Source organism: Alternaria incomplexa, assembly GCF_024043165.1.
Source record: "Alternaria incomplexa strain BMP 0042 chromosome Unknown scaffold_15, whole genome shotgun sequence".
Classification (NCBI taxonomy): Eukaryota; Fungi; Ascomycota; class Dothideomycetes; order Pleosporales; family Pleosporaceae; genus Alternaria; species Alternaria incomplexa.
In genome coordinates, this window is record NW_026249864.1 from 684,812 (window position 1) to 711,136 (window position 26,325).

A 26,325-nucleotide genomic window follows, 5' to 3' on the forward strand; every position below is an offset into this window, starting at 1 on the left:
AAGATGCTTCGTGGGGTAGAGATTGAATGATCGCGTTGTGCAGCGATGTTGCTTGTCGTGGATCCAACTCGATGATGCCGCGGGTATGGCAAGATGCCTGGGGTCTGAGGGTCGAGATATCTAGAAATCGTTGCTAGGGCGATACGGGCGATACTCGCGGCTGCCAGCGCTGGCTGCCCGTCCATTGGTCGCAGGAACAGAGAGCTGCCTGGAGGCGGGTCCATCCGATGTAACGACCCGTCGCCTGCCTTTTTCCAGTCGAGTGGTTCTCCAGCCCTCGTACCATTGCTCACGGGAAGCCTCGCGGAGCTCAGAGCGCCAATCACTGAAAACGCTCTCCCTGAGTTTGACGAAGTCACAGTGCTCTGGGTTGTAAGGATCGGCAAAGCCCCATGGGAATCTGCGACCAACAACCTCGGGGTCGTAAGGATCTGGCGAGATGATGCTGAGAGGCAAGAACGGAGTCTCTGCACTCTCGCTGTGGATCGAGGCGGACATGGCGGACGGCTTACGGCTGTGACCTTTCCTGGCGCTGGGGGGCGACGTGGGAGGGGAGTGCGACCTGGTCGAAGAGCTGGAGGAAGCCATGGAGCGCGCAGCTTCGGAAGAAGATCGCTCGAGGATTTTGTTTAGAACTTCTGATTTGCCTTCGCCCTCAGACGACTGCTCGTATTCGTCCTCGTCGCGCTCATCAAGTCGGTCGGGGTCTTCGTCATCGTCGCCAAGGTCCAAGTTCAAAGCTTCCAAGGGGTCCAACTTTGCGCGCTTGATGGTGTCCCAGACAGTCTTCTTCAGATAGCGCATGTGCGCGCCGGTGATTGTGTCTGCCTTGCTGATGACTGGGATGACGGTGGTCCTGGTTTGCAGCTCGCGAAGTATGTTGAGATCGAGACGATCGTCTAGACCACCGAAGATGGCACTGCCAGCATTGACAATGTTGGACTTCTTGCGAGCCTCGGCTATGTTCTGGTCGAGACGAATCGGATCCAAAACGAGGAAGACACAGTGGATGTGTGTATCCTTAACACCTGGCGCGCGCACGACCTTCTGCTCCTCGCTAAAAGTGTCTTCGAACTTGGACTCGAGGAACGAGGTGATGATGGGCAGCTGGAAGTCGACAATGTTCTTCTCGAGGCCCTCAGAGTCCCAGAGCGTGACGCCGACTCTCTCGCCATCAACTTCGGTCTCGAGGAATTCGGAAGTGAAAGGCGAGTCTCCACCACCTACGGCGGTAGCAGGTGGCGAGGGAGTGTTTGGGCGCTTTCGAGCTGGGAGCGCGAGCGCAGTGCGGAGAAACTCAATGAATGAAGATTTGCCGCAGCCTTTGGTGCCAATGACAAGAATGCTAGGTGATGGTCAGCTCAGTTTCTAGGGGTGTGTGACAAAACATACTTGAAAGGCGTGGGGTCCTTCCTCCTCCGCACACGACGAGGGCTGTTGACGGTGCTGATCTGGCTGCTGGCGTAGCTGTAGCGACCGCGGTTGGTCATGCTCTCGGTCCTCGGGTAGGGATCGTAATCCATGTAGGTCGAAGGCGAGGAGCCTGGCACGGGCGGCGCCACAGCGGGGCTGGGTTGAGCGGGAGCCATCCTGTAGGTGTCGGTCGAGGGGCGGCTGAAGTTGTGGGCAGTGGGGTTGTAGGTGCCGGCCTTGTTGGAGACAATGGCAATGGAGTCTGGGCGCGTGTCCTCACCTCCGAACGTCGCGAGCTGGGGAAGGGCCGAGTGGGAAGGCAGGCGCGGCGGCTGCTTAGGCAGCATGGTAGCTTCACGCTGCCTGCGGAGAGCCTCCTCCTGGGCGAGGGCCTTTTGCTTCCTGCTCATCTTGCCGCCGGAGACGCTTCGATTGGTGCTGCTGCCGCGGATTTCAGAGGAGCTTTTTCCGCTGGTTCGGCGCAAGAAGTTGAAGCTGGAACGGCGCGGTCCTGTTTGGTCGGCGGAAGACTGGGACTGGGACTGGGCTGCAGAGGGGCGGACAGAGGGGTCAGGTGAGCCGTCTTTGTAGGCCGAGGTATTAGGTGGATTAGGGGACCGGTCGTCGATGGTGGTGGCCATGGTGGGCAGCAGAGGGCTCTTAATATCAGTGGCTCACACTTCGCGCGCGTGTAATCTTAGCAATCGAGGACTGCAGCGTAGTGGGTAAGCAGTCCTGCTGGGTCTTGCTGGGCTGGGCTGTCCTGCGCACGGCACAGCAATTCGGAAGCGTCTGGCGTCCTAGTGCGAGGGCAAGTGAAATTGGAGGAGGAGCAGCCGGCTGTATCCCAAGGTCAGCACTTGGTCAAACGCGCATCCAAATGGCGCGTGCGGGTCGGGGGCCCAGGGTCTAGTTAGAGCCTCTGACTAACCTTAAGGCCCGAGGCACTACTGCAGGAACGATACGCGCAATGGCACCCCCGGATTCTGCACAAAAAGGAATGCGCCGTAGCAACGTTGCGACAGAGTGCAGTTTAGGAGGACGAGAGCATGCAAATAGCCCTGGACTACTACCAACGTCAACACGGGCGTGACGCGTCTCGGGAAGGAGAAGGCTGGACGGCGCCTGCCATTGGCCGCGGCTTCTCGAGGTTGGATGCACAGCGGGAAACGACGATGGTGACGCCGACGGGGGTGGCACGCCCGAAAGATCAATGCGAAACAGCTGGCCTAACCAGACAACCACGGGCGACAGCGCCCAATTTGCACGCGCGCCAGTCATTATTCGGCACGCGATAGCTTCGTGTTGTGTAATCGTTATCGTCCGCCGGCGACATGCAGCTGGGGACCCGGGCCCTGGTGATCGTCATGCACTTGAATAGGGGTTCACACTAGCTTGCTCATCTCGAGAGCCCAGTGCCGCGCTGAGGGCGCAGAAGCCAGGTGTTTCTGGTAGGCAAGGAGCGCATGAATGCCATTCCGATCCGACACAACCCTCCTGGGGACACCCACGATGTCGCGTCGCAGAAAGACAGCAGCCCTATATGCGCCCACATCTGGCGTCATCGCGCTCTCTTTTTCCAACAAACACAACAAGGTCTGATATTGGCTGATTCCAGATAGAGCAGAAACTTCACCAACGCCAACAAACTGCGCCTCGTGCATGTCGAGCAACATTGCCTCAGCATCACGCAACCTTGAAGACGTGCGCCTATCGATATGCCCCACACGCGTAGCGCGACTCAGTTGTCCTGGTCCCATGGCTTGCTCTCCCGGCCCGCTCCATCCTACGTCAAGCCCAGCGATCAAACTCTAATAACAGATTGCCGCTCAAGTCAAAACCTTCCACTCTCCTCGATCTTGCCCATAACCTCTTGTGTATGCCCCCAGACCTTGTCCAGCCCGCCCTCCTTCCTCAGCTTCTGCGCTTTCTTGGTATCTGCCAGGATGTCCCCGTTCCAATTCAGCAGGTAGCTTCCACTGCCTTTCACACCATCACTTCCAATAACGTCTGTCTTGGCGCTATCCGCTTTGGGGGCGTATCGCGGCGCCGTGGCAGCGAACAAATGTCTTTCGCCGCTCTCCACTTGTGGAACGAAGAGAAAGCGTCGAAATAGTCCACCCAGCGTAGACATGACAGTGTCGTTGAAGCGACCGAAGAGTTCTCGCGTTACACCTGTCTCGACGCCAGATGGGTATTCGTGTATATATGCTGTCTTTGGATTCTGATTTGCCAAGTGAGCCATGGAGAGAGACGTCATAGAGCTTGCATGGAGCAGGACGTTCTTGAGACTGAAGTTATGTCTGAGGGAGAGGTCGGAATAGTCAAGGCCCCCGAGTCTCAAACCGGCCTGCGGGTCCAGGACAGCGACCACGCGAGACAGGTTGCCAGCCTCAGAGGCGTTGTTAAGGAGTGGTGTAAGTTGAGAGATGAATCGCATTCGTGCGTAGTATTGCACAGCCATCTTTCTGTCCAGTCCTTCGGCTGTCTCGTCTCTTCCCTTCATTGTGAGGTATCCGCACGTCATAAACAGCACATTGACTTGCTTCTCCTTGCGCTTGATTTCACCACATGCTTCGTCCACATTCTTCAAGAGCGAGATGTCCTTTTGGATGAAGCTAACCTGAGATGAGCTGTTGATCGAGTTGAGCTCATCCATAATCTTGCCGGCTTCTGTCGCATTCCGGCCGATCAAATAGACATGTGGAGATGTGGTCGTGCGAACGAATTCGCGAGCAGTGAAGAAGCCTATCCCACTCGTGCCTCCAACGAATACCGCGACTAGATTCGGAGGTAGGGTTTTTAGCGATGCATTGTGAGCGCGAACAATGTCAAGAGCAACCATGATGACGATAATTGGAATGAAGTAGATAGTTTTGCAAGAAGATGTAATGCTGAAGAGAAAGCGTGAACAACCGCGATGGCTATCGTTGATAAAGTATCTGTTGCCGATGAATGTAGTCCTGCCAGCTTGACCGTGCGTCCCAACATTCGTCCGTGGCGACGGAGATAGCGTTTGTGAAGTTGTCCAAGACTTTTCGTGCCGGACTGATTCTAGCGGGGCATTCTGTACTCAGAATTTATGCTCGAGAGCATTGCTGAGGGTGCATACAGGTAGGAAGCTGGTGCTCACACTCGAACAGGCTCAATCCTCCGCGTCCGCCGAAGACAGCGCTAGTCCCACCAGATCCTCACCCTCCACCCCACCAAGTACCTCTCGCAACATGACTAGATTCACGTTCGGCGCAGTCTTTTGTGGAGAGGAAATACGCCCACCATGAACGCATTCGAGGACATGTCACCTACCTTGGACCCGACTCAACTCGCTGCTGGACACGCTCCACCCACGCCTCCGCACGAAAATGCACTCGACGATATTTACGGTTCGGCGCCCGCTTCACCCACCCTCACAGCGAACGTCCCTCATGTACGCGCTCACGAAATACTATCCGACCTCCCGTCGCGTCAACGAGCGCTCGACACAGATGCATACCGAGAGGGTCTGGCAAACAGCAAAGGCCAATACGTGCAAGAAGGATTCGATGAAGGCTACTCTCTCGGTGCCAACCTAGGCCTACGCGTCGGCTACATACTAGGAGTTCTACAAGGCTTTGTCGCGGCCTGGAGGGGTCATGACGAGCAAGTCCACAAGGAAGTGTCACAAGTCTTTGATTCTGCGCGTAAAGAGCTTGCCATCGAGGAGCTGCTAGGCCGCCAATGGGTAGATGAAGAGGGCATATGGAAGTGGGGTGTTGTAGGAAAAGACGATGACCCTACATTCAGGGAGGTCTCGGACCAGCATCCTGTAGTGAAGAAGTGGAAGGACCTGGTTGAGGATCTGGCAAAGAGGTGGGACGTTGATCTCAAGGCTGTGGAGAAGAGTCAAGTGCTGCTGGAAGAACAATCATGAGTGACTTCGAAGGGTATCTAGGTGCTATCTCGCATTTTTACTCCTTCCATGGCATATCAACATCACGACAAAGCTCTACTTGCAAGGGCTGAAGTGGTGTCGACGCAATCACAGCAATCGCCTCTCCATGCTTCCGATCAGAACGCTCTATAGCTCGCTCGAGGACGAGGTAACCTCCTGTTGACGGGAGATGAAGCAGAACTACACCATCTTGAGATAGGACAAGGGGACGCAAATATTCGCAGACAACGTCCTATCCTTCCTCATCCAGCGCAGCTTCACAAAGTCAAAAGTTCTGGCTAGATAAAGAAACCCTCAAAGATTACAAAGAACGAGTGGATAGAGCTACGATAGAAGCAGAAGTTCGGGTTATACCGGAGCATAAGGCTGACACCTCTGGATGGTGCACGGACGAAATAACGGTTGTAGGCGGGCAATTGGCGGCGTTGAAAATGCCGTCATGACTTTAAGTCCGACAATGCGCGACAGATAATGCAATCTCACAACGTGTTCCTCATGTCATACTACACATTTCCCGTGCTGTCTCCACCCTGTTTCCGACAGCCATGATACATGGCTTGTCTGCTCTTCGAAGAGCACCTGCGCAACATGCGACATCACGATTGCTGACGTCAACCTTCTCCCCCACGCGACTCTACCAGGCACCACTCGCGCGCCGCCTTCAAACACAGCAATGGGAGCCTCTGCGCCCGCCGAACCCCGCAGACCTACCGAAACCACGACAACGTAAAGTCAAACCTCCGTTTACCCGCCGGAAATGGGTGCGCCGCCTTGCTGTCGTCTCTGCACTGCTCGGTGCTGGGTGGCTAGCTGACCGGCAATTCTACGCCTCGTCCATCACACGCAGTTTGCGCACATTCAAGACCGGCCTCTTGATAGGCATAGACTACAAGATCAACTTCCGTGCGCATCCTCCCCTTGCGAACAGCATTGAAGAATTGCATGCGCGGAATGCGCAGAGGATATTCGACCTGCTGCGGTACAATGGCGGACTATACTTGAAGATTGGCCAGGCGATCGCTATGCAGAGCGCGATATTGCCACCACAGTTCCAGAAGATGTTCCAGCAAATGTTCGACGATGCGCCGCAGAACGAATGGTGGGAAGTCGAGCAAGTCATACGAGAGGACTTTGGCAAAAGCGTCGAGGACGTCTTCGGTGTCAGCTTCACACGGGAAGGACAGGACGGTCGGGGTATAATGGAGAAGACTGCAAGGGCTAGCGCGAGTGTTGCGCAAGTACACTGGGCAAGATTGGCAGACGGAAGAGAGGTGGCCATCAAGATTCAGAAGAGAGAGATTGCCCAGCAGGTGGGATGGGACCTATGGGCTTTCAAGGTCGTTTCCAAAGTGTATACCTGGTGGTTCGGCATCCCTGTTTACACGCTGGTTCCATACATCTCGGAGCGCCTAATGCTGGAAACGGATTTCGAGAACGAGGCAGACAACGCGGTAGAGATGAAGGGGCTTGTGGCCGGAGAACCGCGACTCAACGGTCGGGTCTACATACCTGCTGTGTATCGCGAGCTTTCAAGCAAGCGTGTCATGACTGCGGAGTGGATCGAAGGTGTACGATTATGGGACAAGGAGGGCATCACAAACAGCTGGAAGGGTGGATGGCGCAGAGGCAGCCCCGGTGCAGGTGGTAACCAGCTACCACCAATCCCCCGAGACGCTAAGATCGATACACATGCGCCGGAGGACGCCACACAGCACGAGTTCTTCAAGCCTGACCGTAGTTCATGGAGAGGTAACGACGAGAAAGGCGGCCTCGGCGTCTCCCTGAAGACCACCATGAACACTATCGTCGATCTCTTCTCAGCACAAATGTTCCTCTGGGGTGCGGTACACTGCGACCCCCATCCAGGAAACATCTTCGTCCGCCGCCTGCCTAACGGACAGCCGGAAGTTGTCCTCATCGATCACGGCCTGTATATCCGCATGGACCCCAAGTTTCGTCTCCAATACGCTGAATTCTGGAAGTCACTTCTCGCTTTTGACAACGCCAAGATCGAGGAGATCGTCACCAGCTGGGGCGTAAAGCACGCCGACATATTCGCATCAGCAACACTCATGCGTCCGTACGAAGGTGGCGACAAGAGCGTAGCAGGTGTTCTCAAATCCGAAATGAAGGGAAAAGACCAAGCGGAGCGAGCCTTTGAAATGCAAGCCAAAGGCCGCGACGCCATCAAGCTCATTCTCGGCGACGACGCGAAGTTTCCACGTGAACTTCTCTTCATCGGCCGTAACCTACGTATCGTACAAGGCAACAATCAATTCCTCGGTTCACCTGTCAACCGCATCAAGATCACTGGACTATGGGCAAGTAGGGCTTTGATCGAATCCAAAGATCTGAGTGTGAGCCAGAGATGGAAGAACTGGATCCAGCATCTGCGCTTCCGGTTCGTGCTTACACTCAGCGATGCGGTCTTCCTCTGGAGTAAGCTCAAGCAATTGGTCGGTGTGGGCGGAGGTATGGAGGATGATATCGAAGCGCACATGCGCGTCATGGCGAAGGACTTTGGCGTTGATCTTCAACATGGCGTCTTTGAGGGCTAGTAGTTGTATAATATATTTAATTCCCCTCATATAAGCAGCCATGCCTTTTATGAATTATGACGGTATAGGATTGGTTGTCCTAGTATTGTATGTGCATGACGAACCCGTTAAAGAGTTGTTCCATGTCACTATCTGCCTGTGCACCACGAACATCTACTCTCAAACTTAGCGAAGCCCGTGGAGACTACTGGAAATCATCATCTACTACGGTCTCATAACAAGCCCCGAAAAAGACCTAATCCGCGCGTTCCTGAACAAAGTTCACGCAAAGAATGCCCCGCACTAGCATCCCGCTCGACATTTCCGAACCTCCCCACATCCATGGATCTTTCCGGCATCGCGCCAGGCAGGCCCGGTTGAACATATATCCACCATAGACTCAGATCCTAGCCCTTCAAATACATAGAACACTGCTTGTAGCAAGAGTAAAATTTCCATCATCAACTCATATCTACTGCAAACAATGGCACCAAACTGGGACAGACTTATCCGCTTCATCGCCACAGATGGGCGTGAGCTGCGGGGTCAACCAATCCTCCCCTCGCCAGAATTCGATGTCGGTACGACGACAGAAGAGACGGGACTAAAGGCCAAGGTAATCGATGTCAAGAACAATGACATCTTCGACCCCGCCACCAAGGTTACCGATGAGGAAGTCACCGTCAAGAAGCTACTAGGTAAGTTCTGACTGTACGAAGTGCATGTGAGACATATACTGACTTTGTACCTCTACCTCTTCAGGCCCCGTGACCACAGACGAAGTACCCATCATCCGGTGCATAGGTCTAAACTTCATCAAACACAGTAAGTTCCTCTGTGATCTCGTTCCTCTCCCAAAAGAAAAGACACCCCATTAACCTCGCCACCGCAGTCCAAGAAGGCGGCCGCACCCTCCCTCCTTTCCCCTCAACCTTCATCAAAGCCAACACCTGCCTAAACGACCACAACGCGCCCATCATCATCCCCAAACTCGCCCAAGACAACCAAGCCGACTACGAAGGCGAACTCTGCTTCATAATCTCGCAAGACGCCAAAAACGTCTCCGAAGCCGACGCCTTCAACTACATCGGCGGCTACACCTCCGGCAACGACGTCTCCTCACGAAAACTCCAACGCGACCCCCTCCTCGCCGGCACAGTCCCACAATGGAACTTCTCCAAAGGCTTCGACACATACGCGCCTTTAGGCCCTCAACTCGTCTCCCCACGCGTGATTCCCGATCCGTCGAAACTGCACCTCAAGACTGTGGTGAATGGGGATCTGAGACAGAGTTCTGGGATTGACGATTTGTGCTTCAAGATTCCGACGTTGGTGAGTTATTGTAGTCAGGGGACTACGCTGAAGAAGGGTACGGTTTTTATGACGGGGACGTGTGCGGGCGTGGGGTATGCGATGAAGGAGCCGCAGTTTTTGAAGCCGGGGGATGTCGTGGAGGTTACGCTTAGTCCGGAGATTGGGACGTTGAGGAATACGGTCGAGTATGCTTAGGTGGTGGGTGGGTTGGGGGATTGGGCTGAGGGTGTGGGTACGGGAATCTGGATGGAGATTGTATGTACAATGGTTTTGGATATCCGTTTGATGCTTCGAATGCATACAGATCTTACACCATTCCCATAACTAGAATTTGAAGCTCGTGTATAAGAATTGTTGCGATTCTCCAGCAAAGCCCACTAGACTGGGATATAAAATCATGAGTCGACGACGGTGAAAGTAATGGGTCTATTGGTTGTACACGATTTAGCTGATCATGTCGCGTGCATATTGTTCATTATATATTCCGAGTAAACAACACGCACCACTAAGCCCATATATATGATAGCATGATAGGATACAGGCGACTTTTGAGAACAAGAAACCGTCTTCCCCGTCTAAACCTTCCCATCAAATCTTCGACCTCGCCTTACTCTTCTCTTCCATCTCCCTTCTCTTAATCTCAAACCTCTCCATAGGCGCCCCCTCAACAAACCGCTCCGCCAACGCATCCACAGCATTAACCACAGCCACCAACCTCGCATCCCTAATCGGCGCATTCTGCAACCTCTTCATCTCAATCATACTCTTGCCATCATTCACTTTAAGCTGTTCCTCCAAGAACGCCACAACCTTGGCATGGAATTCGTCGCCAGTAGCATCCCACACGTAATTGTACAAGCCGGCATCGAGCAGCTCTTGCGCGGAGAGCTTGCGGCCAAACATGAGGAAGTCGTTTGCGCGGTGGATGCCGATGGATTGCGCGAAGGAGATGGCGGAGCCGTTTTCGGGGACGAGACCGAGGGCGGAGAAGGGGCATTGGAGCCACGCGGTTGAGGAGGCGAGGACGATGTCGGCGATGCCTGGGAACCAGGCTGCGCCGCCGCCGACGGCTGGGCCGTTGAGCGCGAGGATGAGGACTTTGCGGTGGCTGTGGGATGTTAGTGTTGCTGTGTGGGAATACATGGGTATATGTGGACTTACTCGATCATCGAACGTAGAAGCTCCGTTGCTGTGCCCATGTCAGAGTTAGTACTATAATCCGGAGGTGCCATCACAATTCAACATGAAAGTAAAGTTGCGGCGTAGGCAAGATCAAGGGTTGGACATACCATAGCTGAACCTTGACATATAACTCAGCTTCTTCTCAGCATCGTTCTTGAAGGCTTCGCTGCCTCCCCCCGCGATCCCCTTGACGTCCGCGCCAGCCGAGAAGAAGCGTCCCTCGCCTGTTAGCACGGTGAAGATAGTGTCTGGGTGCTCATTGAGAACGCGTAATCCGGCGATGATGTCGGGAATGAGGTTTCCGCCAAAAGAGTTCAGGGCCTTGGGCCGGTTGAACTGAAGGATTTGTTAGCGGACGTATACTGTGATGTTTACCCATGGGTGAATTGGCAAGATCGTCCGGACGGATTCGGGAGTGTGCCGCACGGATGGAAGATGGAGTCTTTGAATATTACCTTAATGATACCGATCTTGCCCTTGATCTCGAACTTGATATCCGAGTAATCCGATGAAGAAGTCATGATGTTTATTTTCCTGGCTCTTTCACGCTGTCCTTTGAGGCGGTAGAGCAGATATCCGATTACAATGTCGCGAAGATTCTCCTATCACCACTCTGTTTTAGGTAGGTGGACGGTGAGATGGGTGTGGAAACTTCAGACTTTCGAGACGGAGTGTACTAAGTGGAAGATGAATAGTAAGCTTTCCCCGCAAGACGCGACAGGCCTCGGTTCGGGCGACAGAGCGAAGTCTCGTGTTGTATATTGACGAGTCAGACCATATAAACGCGATCTAAAGAACACAGCAATGAGATGTTATGCTTTGATGCTGCTTGCGTGATGAGAGATGATGCAGCGAGGTGGTGTAGTCGCGTACCTGTGCATGGGTTGCTGACAATACTGTGAAGAACGATGTCGCGTTTTACCTCGGCAGGGTTACGAGGCACGTCATCACGGGCTACTACATCCACAACATCGTACGCACAGCACATAAGCCTTGACGGACTCAAGTGCGGAAGTGGCCTGATTGCTTGTTCTTTTTCAGGGAGAGGCGCCATACGAAATCCAAGATGGTACATCGTACTGGCCGCATGACACGCACGCGTACACTACGTAAAGCAGTCAAAGTCACTCTCTGAAGCCACATTTCGCAGAACGTGCATTACTTGAAATGACAATAATCACGTATCTGTTCATTCACTGAGTATAAAAGAAGAAAGCTGCATCATATTCTCGTTAGAGCTCGAAGTCTAGCTTGAGTCTCCACCCGTAGTTCTTTACTGGCCTATCAAGCAAGCCAAGTTACAAGCAGTATACCAGTCACGGGCATCACACAAGACATTCAATCAGCGGTGCGAGAAAAGCATATAATTCCAAAGCAAACAAACTAAAAGCACCATCACTCGCACCACACATCCCCTTTCCTCATCTCCAAGCGCAATGGTTGTGGCGAGCTAGATGTTCCTTTCTCGTCCCTGGAAGCAGCCTCCTTGATGGAGATCCGTCAATCATGCGGACTACTAGCCGCCAACCCCATTGCAACCCTTCGAGTCTACCAGCCAAGCTTCAGTCACATACACTCTTCGCCAGATACAATTTGAGATCGTCCCCTTGTTAAGCTTTACCTCCCCACAAGCTGGCAGACATGTCCGAAGGGGGGAAACTCAAGGAAAGTACTAAGAACCACATGAAAGGACGAGGGGGCAGGGGATAATTAATGCGAGGTGAAAGCCGTAAAGTCAAACAAAGATCAGTCATCAGCTGGAGAGCTGCCCAGTAACACTAGCTGTGCAAGACGACCAAGATAATCGGTTGGCTGTAATCCGGAAGGAGTTGAGATGTGTTTACAAGCCGAACTGTGATGTCAAATGGAGATACCGTGTGGGTCGAGCTTCCAGAGATGTGAGATAGTCGTCAGAGACGCATGGCCATGAGAAACGCAAGACAGTGGAATGTCTTCCTAGGTCCGTACGAGGTGTCTGACGAATGGATCCCATGAACTGATCAAGGAGCGACGCCGTCCAATATGTTGCCAGGACGGCAATGCCGCATTTCCCATTCGTTGTGTGTGCGGAGCCGCGTCAGAAGAAGCGGTCACGCAAGAGTTGAGATGACGAATCGAAAGCCGCATCAAATCAGTAACCAGATGCATACTGGTCCCCGCCACGCTTATTGGCCGAACGAAGCTGCCTGAAAGAAGGAAGAAGGTTAGTAAAATCTGGATCTGGCGCCCCCCGCGCTAAGCGTTCTCAACACCAAACGCAAAGGAGAGGGTCCCTTACGAGGATCAGATATATCGAACTCACATTCCGGTGCCCTCCTGGCGCGCGTTGACCGGACCGCGCTTGGTGCCAGCTGCCGTGCCCGCGTTGGCAGCGGCGGTGGTGGTGACGTGGCGTCCGCGGCCCTTGTCGTCTTCCTCGCCCTGGCCCTGGTTGGCAGCCTGGGCGATGGCTTGGGCATTCTTCTGGTACTTGTAGACGGTCCAGTCGAACACGTAGTCGTACTGGAAGCCTTCACGGACGAAGAGGTCGCGGAAAATCTTGCGGAGGTACGAGTAGTCGGGCTTGTCATCGAAGCGGAGGGAACGGGTGTAGTTGAGGTAGATGGCGAACTCGTTGGGGAAGCCACGGCAGAGGACCTCGGTGGGAGTCGTCATCTTCTTCTCCATGATGCGGTCGTATTTCTGCTTCTTGGTGGCCGCCTTAAGACCCTGCCAGGGAAGGGATCCACGGCAGAAGTAAAGCATGACATAGCCCAGAGACTCCATGTCGTCACGGCGGGATTGTTCTGTTGATGTTAGCTCAGCAAGTCGGATGGCGTGCGGGATACGTACCGACACCCAAGTGAGTGTTGATGGAGGCGTAGCGGGCGGTACCAGTCAAGTTCTTGTTCTCTCTGTACGGGATGTGGAAGTGCGTCTTGGGATCGCGGTACTTCTTGGCCAGACCAAAGTCGATGACATTGACCTGGTTGCCGCGCTTGCCAATGCCCATAAGGAAGTTGTCGGGCTTGATGTCGCGGTGGATGAAGGACTTGGCGTGGATGTACTCAATGCGGGAGATGAGCTGATCGGCGAGGAGCAGGACAGTCTTCAGGGAGAACTTGCGGTTGCAGAAGTTGAAGAGGTCCTCGAGGGAAGGGCCGAGCAGGTCCAAGACCATGGCGTTGTAGTCGCACTCGGTTCCGAACCAGCGGACAAAGGGGATGCCGACACCGCCAGCGAGCGACTTGTAGACGCGGGCCTCATATTCGAGCTGGGGGTGCTTCGCCTTGACGCTCTCGAGCTTGATGGCGATCTCCTCACCAGAGATGATGTTGGTACCTGTAGACGTCAGCGGTGCTGGGGCGTTGGGCGACGGGCGGCGGCTACGTACCGAGGTAGATGTCACCGAAACTGCCGCTACCAATCTTGCGGCCGATTCTGTACTTGTTGCCGACGCGGAGGTCCTGCTACTGTCAGCCTGGGGTCCTGCGGAGAGGTGCTTGGCCGCCGTGGTGACGGCAAGCGGGGTTGGGGCGTACCATTGTCGTCATGCTTGCAGAGGTGCAACCTTGAGGAGGTTGGCCTGTGGTGGAGGGAGGTGTTGAGGGGGGTGGGTCGAGTGTTGTGACAATGGGGGCGCGGTGGTGTTTTGAGGATCAGCCTGCTGCGGTGGACCGGTCAGTATGAGGCTTTAGCCAACAAGGCGGTGAGTAAGCGGAGCGGGCAGCCGAGAAACGCTAGGGGAGGCAGTCGAGCGTGTTGACCGACAGGTAAAGGAAAGGCCTGCGGAGCAGGTGCGTCGTGGTGAGAGATAAATAGGGCACGGGGGGCAGAGGGCGGAGCCGACTGACGAGCTGGGCAGGACTTACTGTAGGGCGTGAATGAGCCCAACGATCAACGATGCCGGCGAGCGTAGGTGCGGGCTGGCGGGCGGGCGAGGTTTGCGACTCTAGCAAAAACGACACAGAGAGGCAGCTGCAGGGCACGGGACAGCACAAGAGGCCGGTGGAACAAGCACACTGTGATCGTGGTGCTGTATCAAAGGAACGCTGATGGCAAGATGCAGAGAGCCACCTGCCTTGTATTCGGCCACCGTGCTTGGCGCGCTAGCGAGCTCTTTCACCGTGGACTGCTGCCCGCTGCCCGCCGCCGTGTATCAAGCCTGCGGACCGCAAATCGCATCCCTGAGCCGCTCGGAGGCATCGCGACCCATCGCACCGCCGTTTGCGTCGTGCGTGTCCGCACATGTCCAGGGTGTCACTGTCAAGATGCCTCCCGTTTCAAATGCCGTCGCCTGACTGCCGCATCATGCGACTGAGCCACAGATCTGCCCCTTTATGCATCTCGCGCAGTTCGCGAACCGATTGCGCTATATTTGACTTTGACCAAGAACGTTCTGCAGACGCCGTCCCGCTGCTAGAATGAAATTTCGTCGTAGCCGATGTTCTGGAAAGACTGCGGCCCGAAACTGTCTCGTGACGAAGGTCGGGTACGGCAAACACATCATATTTCAGACTAGGCAAACACCACTTGCGTATAACAGTTTCATCGTTCAAAGCCAGAAACTACCCCATGAAGAGTGTCCCGTATATCCGTACAAGCCCTTTCAACAACACAATAGCGCTCGGCGAGATGCTTTTTTATTCGGAACAAAGGAAAGCATCAGTCCCACCCCATTTAAGGGAAAAACCGAACACCTAAGAGCCTACACCAAGATAAAAGCTTGCGAAGTTAGTAGCCTAACGGCGACGTAGGCTCCTAGGTGTTCAGTTTTTCCCTTGTATAAGGTGGTCCCAACACCATCTCCCAACTCTCTCGCTGTGACATCACATCTGCAGAACTCTTCGGACTATCTAGTTATGCCTGCTAACCGAACCCGCTATACTTACTGTATGAAGCACCGCGTAGCATGTGCCCATGATCTGATACTCAGCATCACATCCCGCCTCTCATAGAGAAGACAGTTATACAATCTCCTTTGTAGAGCTGCTCAGCTATGTCAGAAACATTCGATACCGGAAACATCCGAATACCATCTTGACAGCGTACACCATCAACATTTAGTGGCAAATAGCGTCGAAGGGAAATTGGAACAGTCTGTAGGTCAAACATAGTCCAGCAGCAGGTGATCTGCATGCGGAAACCGCCTGGTAGATGGGATTAAACCCCACCATATCTCTGATCCTCTTGGGTTGAGCCGAAGTACGCTCCCTGGCAACGTGGTAGCGATTTCTGCGTGGAAAGTTGCCTGCAATTCAGTTGACACGCACTCGCATGACCAGAGCCGCAGAACAAGAGAGATGATATGTTCGTGATGGGTTGATTTTGCCAAGTCTATACAGCCATCTCAGTCGGAGACCTTGAATGATCCTCCTCCTCCGCGGCTATTATACACTGCCTCTGATTGCACTCGTATGCTCAAAGACCGCTCCCCGTATCGCGAAGTATCCTGCTTAGTGGTTCGGCGCCTGGTTCTTGAGGGCTGGGTTGCGCGGGTCGTTCTTGTACTCATCGGCTGTGCTGGTCAGCCTGCGAACATGGATCGAGCTGGATGGCTTCGTCTCTGGGATGGGGATTACGTACACTGGGCCATGGCGTTGGCGGCAGAGTTGACACCGTAGAGGATGACGAGGCCTATTGACTCTTGTTAATCCTGTCTCACACTGCGAGCCCTCGGCTCCCAAGCAATTCCATCTCCTTCCGGTCCATCAATTGGGCTCCTCCAAGTATTCTCTGCCCTAATCTAAGTCGCGCAACGTACCGGAGACGTAGAAAGGCCACATGGGCTTGGCTGTAGTACCTCGTTAGCAATCTTTTCAAGCTCGACTTTCCACTATCTGCGCGTGCAGGGTGTCGTACCGATTTGCGCCGGGAACTTCCTTCCGAGAAGAGGCATTGTGACGTGTGTTGGAGGGGCAATGGACTGATTTGACGGTTGCGGCGAGGGATGCGGTGATGGGTTGAGCTCCGCTCGAAGAACAGCCCTGGAGATGCTTGGCGTCTGCGCACGGATCCCTCACCCCATTGTACTAAGAGGGAGCAACATCCCACTTCGCTCGCGTCCAGATCACACTTGCGATTGCCGAACCGATCACAATCATGGCGCTGGAAGGATGCGTAGGCTCGCTGCGCAGTAGTATGCAATTACTCGATTCGTCTATCAACATACTGGACCAAGGCGTGAGCGACTTCCCTCGATTGGCCAAAGTACTGCAGACGACACGGGTGTGTACACGTTAAGAACATGATTCTACCTTCATCGTGTTGACCCTGGAACAGCATTTCGAGCTCATCTCCGAGTCTGATCTCCAAACCGCGCAATCAGCACTCCTCTCAGAAATCCGCCCTGAAGTCGATAACCTTCTTAAGCGCGTAGAAAACTACCTCGACAAGCTGGAGCGTCGCGAGCAATCCTTGATAGCGAAATGCGATTTGAACGACGGCAGACTCGGACGCGACAACAATGGCAGCTCAGGCTCCAGACCAGCCAGCAGGACCGTACAGCGAAGCGGAGGCAAGACCATCAGCGCGCAACAAGAGATGAGGATGAAGACCTTGAAAGCGAAGAAGGATAGGCTTAGCTATGCCGTAGAGACGCTAGAGTTGCAGGCGAAGCAGAGAGAGCGGCAGTTGCGGATGAGCATGGCCGCACCGCAGCAGTTATATGATGATTGATGTTCTGCTACATTTGGGTAGAGAAAGCATCAGTTAGTCCATTAGTGATGGGATGGGCCGCATCAGTTCACAATCTTGGAATAGGCGTTTTGGCAATAAGATACCCTGGAGTAGTTCAATACAGACATCATATCATACCACGTAATACCAAGGAACGCAACCAGACGTGAATCTTCGTTCAACCTGGGACGCCTGGTGCACAAAGATGGTCCACCACAATAGTGGGAATCAGCACTTTGGGTTGACGCGAATGACATGTGCTTTGTTCCACGATAACAAGTTACAAATGATAGTGCATAGCTTTAAACGTGTAATAAAGCGAAGAAAGTAAGCGTTTTCGGGTGGTGTTGTGATACCCAGTTCAGGTGGTCAAGATGTTGGTGATGCGCTAGCGTCGGCTAACCCCGTGACCTGAGGGAGCGCAGAACTCGCAGAACACCGACATTGAACATTCTCCGACCACATCTTCCCCACCACCCCGTCCATCATGAGCTCTCTCCGCATCGCCCGAGCTGCCCTCCGCGCAAGGCCCGCTGCCATTGCCCGCCCCATCCAGCGCAGAGGGTACGCCGAAGTCGCCAATGACAAGATCAAGCTCTCCCTAGCTCTTCCGCATCAGGTACGCCATACCAGCTGTCGCAACATGCGGGGGCATACCCCAGGTTGCAATTGGCATCTGAATTGAGAGGCTAACCGGTGGTCAACAGTCTATCTACAAGTCCCAGGATGTGTACGTCGTTCGAGACCCCGGCCGATCCCGCAAAGCGAAATCGCGAATACTGACATGAGATGTTTTACAGCGTCCAAGTCAACCTCCCCGCGGAGACCGGTGACATGGGTGTTCTGGCCAACCACGTTGCCTCCATCGAGCAGCTGAAGCCCGGCCTAGTCGAGATCATCGAGGAGCAGGGTGGCAGCAAGCAATTCTTCCTGTCTGGTGGATTTGCCGTTGTGCAGCCCAACTCCGTCCTCAGCATCAACGCCGTCGAGGGCTACCCATTGGAGGACTTCAGCGCCGAGGTACGAGCGGATGCACGGAGATGGGGAATAACGACTGACAAGGAGATAGGCTGTCAGGAACCAGATCGGCGAGGCACAGAAGATTGCCAGCGGAAACGGCAGTGAGGCTGACATTGCTGAGGCCAAGATCGAGCTCGAGGTACGCACCGCAAACCCATCTTAGCAAGAAGCGCTGACAAGACCCAGGTCCTCGAGAGCCTGCAGGCTGCATTGAAGTAAATGTGTAAATAGCGTTCCTTGAGTACGGCATGCGCGGTATGTATAGTAGCAAGCACAGAGCATGCGTGCTTTCCGTGGTCAAAGAATAGAAGGAGCTCCCTGAGGTGACCAAAACATTCCAAACATCTTGCAGTTTCGCTCCTCTTGACCACATTCCTCTGCAATCCGGACCGACCGTACCTTAGCCCACCAGCAACCCTACGAGCTACACTACTTTTATTGTTACCCTTCTATCAGTTTGTCTTACTTCTTTAGCACCCAGTCTTACTCTGTCTTACTTCGTTACAGCTTGTCTTACTTCACCACAGCGATCGCAGTTTTCCTTACACACAATCAACAGTTACCACGCGTCTACAACATCACCCTTCTCACGTTTGCAACGCATTATCCAAAAGTTTAGCGTCTCATGCCCCGAGGCTTCGACCAACCCACGTCAAGTTCTGCGTCCCGAGCTACCAATGCGGGACTACGCGAGCAGAGCAATCAACCATCAAACATAAGAACTAGACAGGGTCGGTTCGAAGCTCCTGCTACGATACCGGGAGCCGGAGAGGCGAAGCAACCATACCCGACCACATCCAGACGCAAGTCTAGTAGTCCCTCAGCTTTGCCCCTCCCACAAGCATTGAGCGAACCTCAACCGCCTTCTTCCGGACGCAAATCGCCTGCCTATTTGCAAGGCAGGAACCCATATGGCCGAGTCTTGGACAAGGTCCAGCATCCGTACCGGGAGCCCGAGGCAGTGACAACAGCACCTGTACCGCCTTCCCAAGCTGGCTCCAATATCGGTTCACGGTCACCTGCGGTGGGCGTCACAGACTCCAAACAACAATCTCTGGCCCAAGAGCCGGGTCGACGCGGCACCCAGACAACATACCCGCCATCAAGACAGCCACAGGTCCCCAAGTCAGTTCGCTCTGCCAAGGACTTCTTCGAGACGGAAGCCTTTCAACGTCCGTCAGCATCCCGTCCCCCACCTTCAGTTCCTGGTACCAGTGCCGCGAAGGCGCTCGCACCCCAAACCTACCCCTCTAGTTCCTCTCTCGAATCTCCTGCCCATGCTCCCAACCCGAAGTTGTCTTCTACTGCTGACGAGCAAGCCCTCGATACTGGGCTGCTGTTGTCTTCTCTCACGGAATTTTACGATACTCGCGAATCTGTGCAGTCCGTGATCCCCTACAAACAAGGCGAAGCCGATGAGAGCGCTCCCATGATCACGACACAGAAAGCAACGCCTCCGGCCGTACCATCTGATCAGGGAGAGGAGCAGTATTTTTCCGACATAGAGCGAGAATCCATTGGTCGTCGGAAGTCTACCAACATCTTTGCAGGCAAATCCGACGGTGCAAGGCTTCCAAATTTCGGCCAACAGACTGTACAGGACAGCTTTGCAAGCGATGATCCCTCCAAGAGGCCACTTACTGACACTGGCGGAGCCAACCCGGTTGATCACAGAGCCCCCTCTGATGAGATTGTGAGGAGTCTCGCTACCCGCAGTTCAATACCAGCTGCTGAGACCAGGCAAGCCAGCAATCCGAACCCTCCGTCGCAACAGGAAGGTAGACGTGCGAAGTCTGGTCGCGATCTTCGAAGGACTTTCGAGGAAGACAACGGGATTTCTCCCAAACGGCTCAGGCGCAGTGGATCACACACTGCTTCTTTGACAGAGAGTGGTACTTCAGCAAAAGAACCCGTCGATCGTGTCGCGGAGTGGACCCAGAGTACGGATGTTGGAAATCCTCGCAACCAGTCTGGGAAGTCCATTGGTGTGCGTAGACAAGCTGAGGAGATCGTGGCAAGGAATCTCGGCCACGACGGTGCAAGCGACATGAGTGTCTCCCGACAAAGCTGTATCTCAGGCTCGATACCAACTGCCAACATTGGTGTCGAGGAGCAGTATGGCGAGACCAAAGTGCCGGACGATGTCGACAACCGCCAAGGGTACGGACGTCGCGTCACACAAGATTTCGGCTTCCCAGGCGCACGGATTAAGTCGTATGGCATCAACAAGACAAGCCGACCGTTAAGAGACCCTGGCAATTGGACTAAGCGAGCGTGCGGACACTTCTCATACATGGGCAAAACCGAGCACCGCGAGCATGCACAAGAGAAAATATGTCGGCAATGTTCGACCCGAGTACCAGTGCTTGAAGAGCTACTGTCTACGAAGCGGCGGACACGCAGACGAGCTTCATCAGAATCATTGACCTCTACAACCCCTTCATCGAAAATCTCCACAGATGACTGTTGCCGCCGGCAGAGGCGTCGTCGGTGTCACTCTGAAAGCATGTCGCTTGACAGATGCGGAGATAGATTTGCTGATGAGTTGGGTCATATCATCGACAATATTCTAGAAGAGCATGCAAACACACTCCAGAATGTCATCAGCAACATCAAGAACACCCAACCCAGTTTCGACCAGCTTCGAAGGGTGTCTGGAGATCTTGTTCAGCGATGCAATACCAACGCATGTGATAGGAATCGTTGCCAGACATCCTGTCATCCAGCACGAGCATCCTGTCGACGGGACGATGATTGGCATCCACCTTGCCCATATCTCCCACCCAAAGCGGCAGAGAAACTCAATGTTGGGGCTACAGGCCAAGTCAAGCCGAACCTTAACGATCCTGAATCGAGCCTGCGTGAAGAGGTGCAGTCAATACCCGACCTGGTCGATCTTGTCAAATCTGCAGCCGACGATCTCGGCTTCGATCTTGACCGAAGACCCACCGCGACCGACGATGACGAGTTCCACAACGCCCCTTACGAGGCCACACCCATGGATTCTGTCTCACGTCACACGGATGTCTCCTTCGGGACGACAGAAAACAGGGCGACGGAGGACGAGCCGCTTACTGAGGACAGCTGGCTACAGCAAACACGTAGACACTTGACCGAACTCTCAGAAGCCCGAGAGCAGCTTATGGACGAATTGGATTCCATCGCTGGAGATCTCGACGTGAAATTCCGAGACCAACCCGAGGTTGAGTCGGTGACTGATTCGGATGCACCACATGCACACCGTGTACTCAGCAAAGCTCCCACAGGTCTCTCGCGTACATCCACATTACAGAGAGACGCTCTTATCGACTCAGTACAGCGTATGCTCAGCAAAGCGCCTACTGGCATCTCACGCAGCTCTACATGGCATGAGCAGAATCAGGGAGAAGAGGCTACTGATGACCTCGATATCAGCAGAGCGCCTACTGGCATCTCACGCAGCCCTACGTGGCATGAGCAGGGTCAGGCGTTGACTGCTGATGACCTCGATTTCAACCCGGCACAGCGCAGATCAAGCAAAACTCCTACCGGTCTCTCACGCACTTCTACTTCGCAGAAAGAAGCTATGATCGACTCGGTACAACGTGTGCAACGTGTGCTCAGCAAGATCCCTACCGGCCTCTCACGCAGCGCTACACGGCATGGAGAAGATGACGGAGATGAGGAAGAGAAAGAAGCAGTCGATAATCGCAGTCTCGGACTTGTGCAGCGTGTACTGAGCCCAACCCCTGCAGACTTCTCGCGCAGGTCTACATCGCAAGCAGATGCCATCGTCGACTCGGTACAGCGCGTGCAACGCGTGCTCAGCAAGGTTCCTACTGGCCTCTCACGCAGCTCTACATGGCATGGAGAAGACGAGGAGGCCGTCGAAGACCCCGACATCGAGCCAGTGCAGCGTGTGTTGAGCATGTCACCTCCTGGTATCTTACAGGCCTCTACGTGGATCAGGGACGCTTCTGTCGACGCAACGCGACGTGTACTCAGTAAGCCTCTTACTGGCCTCCTGCGCGATACTACCTGGCATAGCATGGGAGACGACCCAGCAGACAGTTCTTTCGTCGAGCCCGTACAACGTGTACTCAGCAAGGCTCTTACTGGTCTCTCGCGCAACTCTACATGGCAAAAGGATGATGATGCACCGGTAGACGAATCCGTTGTTGAAAGTGTGGAGCGTGTACTCAGCAAGGCTCCTACCAGCGTCTCACGCGAATCCGAATAGGAGGAGGATACGCCTACTGACTTCGATACTACTCAGACTGGTCAGCACGATGATGAAGACGAGTCGTTCGGGGAGCCTACGCAGCCTACACTCGAAAAGGTCAACACTAGCCTCTCACGCGCATCTACGTGGCACGGTAACAGACCTGTCGAAGATGAAGAGCCCGGAGCTGACGTTCCGGGTCTCCATGAGGATGATCTGGTTGCCACAATCGTACGGAATGTTCTCAGCAAGGTGCCCTCTGGCTTCTCACGCGCATCCACATGGCAGGACAACAAGACTGTCGACATTGAAGACATCGGGGCTGACGTTTCGGATCACCAGGGGGATCTGGTTACCGCAATGGTGCAGCGTGTTCTCAGTAAAGCATCCACTAATATCTCGAGCAAGCCAACCTGGCCCAGTTCTAAGACTCTCAACACCACCGAAGATGAAATCCAGAGCGTTGTCGATAACAGTGTTGACGAGCTTCGGCTTAGTCGCGCACTGACTCGGATTCTCAGCCAACCGAAAGAGCCTCGATCTGTTGGTCAAGAGCCATACAAGGCTGAAGACGTTTCGCCTGAAGAGATCTAGGAGGTGTTCCGAGTGGCGAGAGACGAGCTTCCGGCTGCTGTTGCTTCGATCACCGCCGTCTTGCAGACATTGCCAGCTGCTGAACATGCGCCCAGTGACGAGATCAGTGACGTTATGGAGCCCGATCAGCATGTTGAGCTGGCGTATGAAGCGCAAGATAACCCGCAGTATGATACAACGGACGATCCTCAAATCGAGGCGCAACTTCCGAGTCAAGTGAGCCAAGGATACGGCGAAGCCACGTCTGATACTTACAGCGACCACTACACTGTATCACCGGTCATTGAAGAAGAACCTGAGTTCCAAGCTCCTGTGCAGCGAATTCGCCGAACAAGTACAGCGCCACCTATTGGGCAACGACAAGAATCGTTCATACCTGGCTCAATACCTGTCTCGGTACCTTCCAGTTATTCTTCCGTAGTGGAAAGTTTACCGGAATCGCCCGTTTTATCACGCACAGCTTCGTTCTCCCCTACGCTTGGTACTCGCCGGACAGCTACCATGTCACCATCTCAGTTACGACAAGGTCCTTCAAGCCCACTATCTGTCGCTGATAACGCATCTGAACAACCCATTCTCTTGAGTCTAGCTTCACGCCAGCCAACGCTTGCAAGGCGCCGTACCAGTTCAGCAACAGCCAGGGTTCAGCGACAAGACTCTGTTAGGCCCGCTTCACCACCTAGTGCGGATGATTCAGAAGCACAACCTGTGATTTCGCGTGCGACTTTCCGCCAGCCTACACTGGAGACCCGCCGCACAAGCAGTGCAAAAGCCAACAACAGGCGGCAAGATTCTATCGGATCCGCTTCTCCGTCTGCTGCATATGACTTGGAAGCACAGCCAATCATCTCACGTGCGCCTACACGGCAGGGCACGTTAGGGATGCGTCGAACAAGTACCGCAACAGGTAGCGTTCAGCGCCAGGACTCTATCAGGCCCACTTCTCCATCTGTTCCTTATGACTTGGAAGCACAACCACTCAACTCGCGAGCGTCCACTCAACAGGGCACGCCAGGGATGCGTCGAACGAGTACTGCAACAGGTAGCGTCCAGCGACAAAACTCTGCCAGGCCCACATCACCACTTGCTATGGATAATTTGGAAGAAGAGCCCGTCTTCTCGCGTGCAGCTTCTCGGCAGGGTACGCTATTGGTTCGTCGAACAAGTACGATGTCGCCGACTATTGGACGGCAAGAGTCGATGTTAGCCACCTCGTTGCCTGTAGCAGAAACCTCGCTTGAGCAACCGGCTCTCTTGCGTGTGACTTCTCGTCAGCCTACGCTACCCGCCCATAGAACAGATACGACATCACCGACTATTCAGCGGCAAGAGTCGATGTTAGCCACCACGTTGCCTGTGGCAGAGCCCTCGCTTGAGCAACCGGCTCTCTTGCGTATGGCTTCTCGTCAACCCACGCTACCCGTCCATAGAACAAATACGACATCACCGACTGCCCGGCGACTGGACTCCATTGTACCAACGTCATCACCTGTTGCAGACGAATCGATTAGGCAGCCAGTTCTTCTACGTGCAACATCACGTCAGCCTACGCAAAGAGTTGAACGTACAAGCACAGTGACACCGGCTATTCAGCGGCAGCCTTCGACTATACGCACCCCCTCACCTGCGGCAGAGATCTCATCTAGGATGCCAGTTATCATTCGTGTGGCATCGCGACAGCCTACACAGGGGTCCCGTCGAACAAGCACGATACCATCAGTTGTACAGCGAAACGACTCTCCAAGGCCCGAAATCTCTCCCGTCCTGTCTCTCGCTGCGGATGACGTAAATGATCAGACGTTTCCGCCTCTTGATTCACGCCAGTCTACGGTGGAGGTCCGTCGAAGAAGCTCAGTACCGACAACTGCTCAGCCAAATGACTCTCCAAGCCTCGAAACCTCTCCAGTCCTGTCTCTTGCCATGGACGAATTGCCTGATCAGCTATATGCATACTCTGATACACGTCAGACTGCGCTCGAAGTTCGTCGGACAGGCACTGCTCCGACAGATGAGCTTGTCACATCTCCCGATCTGTTGCCTGCTGAATAGGATACGCTTGCACAGCCCATGTTATCTCGCCGGGTTTCACGTCAGCCAACGCGTAAGGTAACTATCCGTGAGGCCGAGATTTATCGTGCGCCTTCGCCTGAGCCTCCATCGGACACAGAGGACGTCCTTGAGCCGGCGATCTTGTCGCGTTCTATCTCATCCCAGCCTACGCGCATGGCTAGCATTCTTGCTATATCTAAAAGTCCTGTGGATCCGTCGAGAGAAGCAGATGATGCCGCATCCGAGCCTTCGGTAGACGCAGAAGTTACACAGCGCTCTTTCGAGCGGCAAAGAACCATTCGGAGGGAAACAATGTCCAATGAGCGGCTCACCATAGCTGACAGAACCTTGTCTTCCAGTCTTCCGCTTCGTACTCGTACTGGATCTCTGATTTTCCGAAGTGACGAGCAAGAGGTTGAAGCGCCGCTTGATGAACGAACAGAACTTGAGAGGCAGGAGGTTCCCGCATCAATCCACGTCCCTGGCCGCGATGAGGACACTGATCAGGTTGGGAGATCGCCCACGACCACTTTCGAGGCTGACTCGGAACCTTTCGCGCTCCACATGTATCAGCGAATGGCCGAGGAGCCATCTGAAGAAGAGCTTGAGCCCGAGAGCCAAAGCGCTACATCAGTTGGCGTCAACAACCTCGAAGAACCGGCTGGTCAGTTCGAAAGAGCATCCACTGCGAATGTTACATTCGATCCCGAATTACTCGCACTTGACGTCTATCAACGGATTGCCGAAGAACCGCTTGAAGAGGACTCTGAGGCTGAAAGTCAAAGCGCTATCGCGTCGACCAATGTCAACGTCATTGAGGCAACGAGTAGTCGAATCCAGAGAGCACCGACTGCTAATGTATTATCGAATCCGAACTCTTTCGCGCTCCGCGTATATCAACGCATCGCTGACGAGCCACTTGGGGAAGAACCTGAGCCCAACGCTATTGCGCCGACGAACTCCAACAGCACTGAGGATATGACTAGTCAAATTGAGAGAGCACCGACTACTCAAGTCTCTCGGACAGTGGAGTCCTTGGAACATGTCAAAGCTCGAAGCCCGACTGGCACGATTCCCCCCGTTCAGAGACGTGCTACACAGACTTCACCCGGGTATCCAGCGAACGTACCACGGGCTGTAACAATAGCTCGCGACGTAGAGCGCAAACAAAGCAGTGCTGCTCCTGACCAACTCGATAGAGCACTTACCATGCGATCCTCTCCAGCACTGGAGCCTTTGGTATATATCGACCCTGAAGGCCTGCCATCAAAGACTGTCCCTCTCGAAAGGATGAGGATACAGGCTTCACCTGAACTCTCAGTCGATGTACCACGGGCGTCAACAATACCTCTCGAATCGAATCGAAGACGAAGTAGCGCTGCTCAAGGGTTCACGCCATCCGCCCGAGGATCAGAGCCTTCAGTACA

At 54.2% G+C, this 26,325-nt stretch overlaps 10 protein-coding genes across 10 annotated transcripts; 6 read left to right on the top strand and 4 right to left on the bottom strand.

The window, feature by feature from the left end:
- Positions 1-120: 120 nt before the first annotated feature.
- On the bottom strand, positions 121-2,054 carry J4E90_009309 (uncharacterized protein; the record flags this gene model as incomplete). Its single annotated transcript, XM_051438828.1, has 2 exons — positions 121-1,345; positions 1,393-2,054. 2 exons carry the CDS (start codon positions 2,052-2,054, stop codon positions 121-123), a joined length of 1,887 nt encoding a protein of 628 aa, XP_051287491.1.
- Positions 2,055-3,247: 1,193 nt separating this feature from the next.
- On the bottom strand, positions 3,248-4,258 carry J4E90_009310 (uncharacterized protein; the record flags this gene model as incomplete). Its single annotated transcript, XM_051438829.1, has 1 exon — positions 3,248-4,258. One exon carries the CDS (start codon positions 4,256-4,258, stop codon positions 3,248-3,250), a length of 1,011 nt encoding a protein of 336 aa, XP_051287492.1.
- A 432-nt stretch (positions 4,259-4,690) lies between these two features.
- YAE1 (Essential protein Yae1, N terminal) lies at positions 4,691-5,323 on the top strand (the record flags this gene model as incomplete). Its single annotated transcript, XM_051438830.1, has 1 exon — positions 4,691-5,323. One exon carries the CDS (start codon positions 4,691-4,693, stop codon positions 5,321-5,323), a length of 633 nt encoding a protein of 210 aa, XP_051287493.1.
- A 566-nt stretch (positions 5,324-5,889) lies between these two features.
- On the top strand, positions 5,890-7,902 carry J4E90_009312 (uncharacterized protein; the record flags this gene model as incomplete). Its single annotated transcript, XM_051438831.1, has 1 exon — positions 5,890-7,902. One exon carries the CDS (start codon positions 5,890-5,892, stop codon positions 7,900-7,902), a length of 2,013 nt encoding a protein of 670 aa, XP_051287494.1.
- Positions 7,903-8,365: 463 nt separating this feature from the next.
- On the top strand, positions 8,366-9,390 carry J4E90_009313 (uncharacterized protein; the record flags this gene model as incomplete). Its single annotated transcript, XM_051438832.1, has 3 exons — positions 8,366-8,579; positions 8,644-8,706; positions 8,774-9,390. 3 exons carry the CDS (start codon positions 8,366-8,368, stop codon positions 9,388-9,390), a joined length of 894 nt encoding a protein of 297 aa, XP_051287495.1.
- Positions 9,391-9,783: 393 nt separating this feature from the next.
- Positions 9,784-10,898, bottom strand: J4E90_009314 (uncharacterized protein; the record flags this gene model as incomplete). Its single annotated transcript, XM_051438833.1, has 4 exons — positions 9,784-10,303; positions 10,357-10,384; positions 10,485-10,713; positions 10,833-10,898. 4 exons carry the CDS (start codon positions 10,896-10,898, stop codon positions 9,784-9,786), a joined length of 843 nt encoding a protein of 280 aa, XP_051287496.1.
- A 1,777-nt stretch (positions 10,899-12,675) lies between these two features.
- Positions 12,676-13,910, bottom strand: HHP1 (casein kinase I; the record flags this gene model as incomplete). The annotated part of the gene is made up of 4 exons (XM_051438834.1): positions 12,676-13,163; positions 13,210-13,698; positions 13,751-13,823; positions 13,899-13,910. The coding sequence occupies 4 exons, from the start codon at positions 13,908-13,910 to the stop codon at positions 12,676-12,678; spliced, it is 1,062 nt and encodes a 353-aa protein (XP_051287497.1).
- Positions 13,911-16,458: 2,548 nt separating this feature from the next.
- J4E90_009316 (uncharacterized protein) lies at positions 16,459-17,034 on the top strand (the record flags this gene model as incomplete). The annotated part of the gene is made up of 2 exons (XM_051438835.1): positions 16,459-16,539; positions 16,639-17,034. The coding sequence occupies 2 exons, from the start codon at positions 16,459-16,461 to the stop codon at positions 17,032-17,034; spliced, it is 477 nt and encodes a 158-aa protein (XP_051287498.1).
- Positions 17,035-17,760: 726 nt separating this feature from the next.
- On the top strand, positions 17,761-18,159 carry J4E90_009317 (uncharacterized protein; the record flags this gene model as incomplete). Its single annotated transcript, XM_051438836.1, has 2 exons — positions 17,761-17,764; positions 17,843-18,159. The coding sequence occupies 2 exons, from the start codon at positions 17,761-17,763 to the stop codon at positions 18,157-18,159; spliced, it is 321 nt and encodes a 106-aa protein (XP_051287499.1).
- A 143-nt stretch (positions 18,160-18,302) lies between these two features.
- Positions 18,303-22,273, top strand: J4E90_009318 (uncharacterized protein; the record flags this gene model as incomplete). Its single annotated transcript, XM_051438837.1, has 2 exons — positions 18,303-18,309; positions 18,690-22,273. The coding sequence occupies 2 exons, from the start codon at positions 18,303-18,305 to the stop codon at positions 22,271-22,273; spliced, it is 3,591 nt and encodes a 1,196-aa protein (XP_051287500.1).
- Between the last annotated feature and the right edge of the window lie 4,052 nt (positions 22,274-26,325).